A 4,419-nucleotide genomic window follows, 5' to 3' on the forward strand; every position below is an offset into this window, starting at 1 on the left:
CAGCTTTATGCAATTTGTGTACGATGCCATGACAATGCAGCCCAATGAGCCCATGCTTCTTTTCATTACTCTGTGCAATTTGGAGCGCCTCTGCCATGGCTTTGTCTCAAATTAAAAAAGCCCAGCGCTTGGCCATCACATGCCGCATGTCTCCTTTTGTCTTCCTCCCTGTCCAATCACACTTGGCAAGCCTTCGGTTCACTGGCTTCGCATTGCACGTTAAACACCAAGACCTTCCGGGTGCTTCTTAACTCTTGACTGTACTTGTTTCTCGTATATTAAACCTCGAAGGCAGGATGACCCAATATTGGCCAGCAGATATTAAGGACAGCAACAGGGATTATGAGCAGGACTCGAAGACGGTGCCACGCTGGCATTTGGCAGCGTTGACGTGGCTAGCAACGGAGCCACGCCGAGAGAGTGCCGATAGCACACTAATCTCTGTTTGCAGAGGAAATTGGAGCGTATTTTGCACACCCTAAATAGATAAGAACAAGAATGGCGTTTGAAAACTAAAAAGGAATTTGACGTTGTTGGTGCCACCTGCAAACAGCCCGAGCAAATTCACATTTCCTCTGATGTCCCGGTTTGTTCGTATACCAGTGTGTAGTTTGATTCGTGCATATGAAAACGCATGTGTATGTGTTTGTACACAAGTGGTGTGGATTACTTGTGGATTATTGTGATGTTTTTATCAGCTGTTTGGACTCTCATTCTGACGGCACCCATTCACTGCAGAGCATCCATTGCTGTAGCAAGTGATGCAATGCTACATTTCTCCAAATCTGTTCCTATGAAGAAACAAACTCATCTACATCTTGGATGGCCTGAGGGTGAGTACATGTTCAGCAAATTTTCCCTTTTGAGTGAACAACTCCTTTAAAACTCCATTTCTAATGTGATGAATGAACTGCAAATGCAATAGACCTATCAACCTTCATTTTTATTGCTAATAGATTGCGTGGGTACAGAAAATTGTGTGCATGGCCTATATACTACATACTGCAGAAATCATACTAGCTCATATTTGCACATGCCTGCGCAGGCCAAACTGAAGCACTTGTCTTTAAAAGGAATGATTAATAATGAAAGATGATTAAGCAATTACTCTGATTTAAATCAGTCCGTGCCCTTGTGTGCCGCAAGTCGAGAAAACTTAATTTAGCAATGTCATTGCTGGTCACTTCAGCGGATAATGCAAAGCAGCTTTATGCAATTTGTGTACGATGCCATGACAATGCAGCCCAATGAGCCCATGCTTCTTTTCATTACTCTGTGCAATTTGGAGCGCCTCTGCCATGGCTTTGTCTCAAATTAAAAAAGCCCAGCGCTTGGCCATCACATGCCGCATGTCTCCTTTTGTCTTCCTCCCTCTCCACTCACACTTGGCAAGCCATTAGTTCACTGGGCTTCACATTGTGCATTAAACACCCAGACCTTCCGGGTGCTTCTTAACTCTTGACTGTACTTGTTTCTCGTATATTAAACCTCGAAGGCAGGATGACCCAATATTGGCCAGCAGATATTAAGGACAGCAACAGGGATTATGAGCAGGACTCGAAGACGGTGCCACGCTGGCATTTGGCAGCGTTGACGTGGCTAGCAACGGAGCCACGCCGAGAGAGTGCCGATAGCACACTAATCTCTGTTTGCAGAGGAAATTGGAGCGTATTTTGCACACCCTAAATAGATAAGAACAAGAATGGCGTTTGAAAACTAAAAAGGAATTTGACGTTGTTGGTGCCACCTGCAAACAGCCCGAGCAAATTCACATTTCCTCTGATGTCCCGGTTTGTTCGTATCCCAGTGTGTAGTTTGATTTGTGCATATGAAAGCGCACGTGTACGTGTTTGTACACAAGTGACAGCGCTCATGCACGAGTGTGTGTGTTTGTTCCCATTGCAGTGGCGGTTCCTTCATTTCACGCTCTGCCGCTTCCGTGTGAATCCTCTTCCCCGGGCTCATTATCGGGTCTGTTCGACGAGTGCATGGCCAGGCGGCACGCGGGCCAGAACCCAATCATTATTCAAGCCCTCTGACGGTCAGCGCTGATGGCTCCATGCTGTCGTTTTGCGGTCTTATTATTCTCTCCTTGCAAATAACTAAGCAAACCACAAAAACAAATCCTGCCTGACCAGGATCAATGAGGTACTCAGTATCCGGCGTCCTGGCGCCCGGGGGACTCGGGGATGGAGTGGACCTTCTGTTGTTGGAATAACTGCTGTGTGCTCACTGTCTCTCCTCTCTCGTTTTCTTTGGCAGGGCCCACCGGTGCTCAGGCGGCCGAGTTCGGACACTTGCCCGACAACATTACCGTGCTGGAAGGAGAAAGCGTCGTTTTGAGGTGATTTCACCGTGCACCTGCATCCTTATGTCATGTGATTTAAAACAAACTCTTTTCCTCCCTTGGAATGATCTGTTGATCTTCTTCTTAGGGAGGGGTGGTATGACCAAAAACATGTAATTGTGAGATAAAGTTTCAAATGAATAAAAAGTGGTATAAGATCACAATCACAGAAGATAAACTCTCAACTGCGATAAATAACCTTGCAATTGTGTAAAGGCATACCTGTGTAAAGGCACATTGTGAGATAAATCACAATTATGAGGAACAACTAAATGTATAGTGACAGTTGTGAGATATAAAGACACATTGTGAGAAATTAAGTCACAATAATGTAAGACCTTCGTTCAGTTTTCAGAACACAAATTAAGATATTTTTGATGAAATCCGAGAGCAGAATATTTTCACAATATTCTGTGTTTTTTCCATCACTGTCGCATTTAAATAATGTAAGGCAGTCCTGCTACTGATAGCCACATGGATATAAATATACGGTCGTATCGCCTAGCCCTACTGCTTTTATCATACTTGTTCGTTGGAGGGTGCATTTTTAACATTTTAATTTCACTCTCTCTAGTTTTGTTGCCAGCAATTGAACTCCTGAACCTGCTGTCAGGGGTTCATATTCTCAAAAGCACCATATTATTATTCCACACAACTGCACCAGGAATGGGAATTGATGTGATATCACAGTTTAATACGCTGAAAGTCAAAGCTGACATGAATGTGAGTGATATTTAAGCCTTAAATGTGTCACGATTTCTCCATTTCAAGAGCAGAGCAGTGACATCTAGAGGTGAACTGTGGTTAAATGCAACAGGACTGATGGCGTTACAGTATGTGGTCTGATCGTGTGAAGAGTGATGAAGCGCAGTTGTCAGTTATTATATTGCAACATTTGTTCTTCAACCAATTTTTTTTTTGGTGTCTTCAGTGTTGCTGCCTCTCAAACTAAACGGTGACCATACTTGATGCCAATATTTGACCAAGCTCAGAATTGCATTTTTGCATTATTTACAAATGCCAGCAGGCAAAAGATAAGATTCTGAACACTGACCCGAATGTGTTGTGACAGACTTGAACTAACTGCATCTCCAGACTGCGAAGAGTTTTTCATTTCAAACACTGTCAGTCATCTACAGTATAGTCAACATTTGAAGTGGATCAAAACCTTTTCTAAAACCAAAACAATAACCGTTCTTGTTTTTGATGAACTTGATGAACTTTTTTGATCCACTTCAAATGTTGACTACTATATATCACTGGCAGTTTTTGCTACATTTCTTTGAAAACTCAATCAATCGTTGAATTGAGAAGCTTCCAGATTTCTTAGGAGGAAAATACTTCAATGCAAGCCTCATTGTCCAATAAACAATCAGGTGATTTGGTGCAAATAGTGCTCATGATGCTCTCATAGACTCCCAGTGATGCACAGCATCCAGCCACGTGTTTAGAGCCTCTGGTCCAGTGAACACTGATCTTTGCACTACTGAAATCAACGTATTTATAGACCCCATTGAAGTCAATTCACTGACTTCAGCAGACATATTTATTTGGGAGAGAACAGATTACTGAATCAACCCTCTACTGTACACTGCAAAAAAAAAGTAAAATTTACAGTAAAAAAACGGCAGCTGTGGTTGCCGGAATTTTACCGTAAAAAATACAGTAGCACCGTTTTAGGTTTTAACTTAAATTTACAGTTAAATACCGTAATTTCATTAACTGATATAATGTTAATATACCAACCTATTGAAGTACTGAAATCTGTTTTGCACCTTTGTAATACACTGATAACCACCAAATGCAGGAGGTGATGAGAAAGTCACATGATGAACCAAAGTCCATCACAAGCAGCTTTTAAATAATAACATATATAGAAGGTGCACAGTGTCATTCACACAGAGACTAAACACCATCATGGTAACATGCATGAAACTGAAATAATGCAATAAACATTTATTTAACAACATTAGGTGTAACACACAACCCTAATATACAAAACTGATAAGAAAAAACTAAGAAGAAACAGTTATTTCAACAAAAAAACATCACATTTGAAATGTAATGCAGGG

The 4,419-nt window shown here is 41.8% G+C and overlaps 1 protein-coding gene across 1 annotated transcript in view; it reads left to right on the forward strand.

Moving 5' to 3' along the window:
- Nucleotides 1-1,500: 1,500 nt before the first annotated feature.
- The window catches only part of LOC107552508 (igLON family member 5-like), a 34,330-nt gene continuing 31,411 nt past the window's right edge, over nt 1,501-4,419 (forward strand). The window contains exons 1-2 of the mRNA XM_016234403.1: nt 1,501-1,624; nt 2,263-2,344. Of these exons, the coding sequence (XP_016089889.1) occupies nt 1,501-1,624; nt 2,263-2,344 (206 nt within the window). The remainder of the gene's footprint in view (nt 1,625-2,262; nt 2,345-4,419) is intronic.

This window comes from Sinocyclocheilus grahami, unplaced genomic scaffold, assembly GCF_001515645.1.
Source record: "Sinocyclocheilus grahami isolate Dianchi unplaced genomic scaffold, SAMN03320097.WGS_v1.1 scaffold452.1, whole genome shotgun sequence".
Taxonomy (NCBI): Eukaryota; Metazoa; Chordata; class Actinopteri; order Cypriniformes; family Cyprinidae; genus Sinocyclocheilus; species Sinocyclocheilus grahami.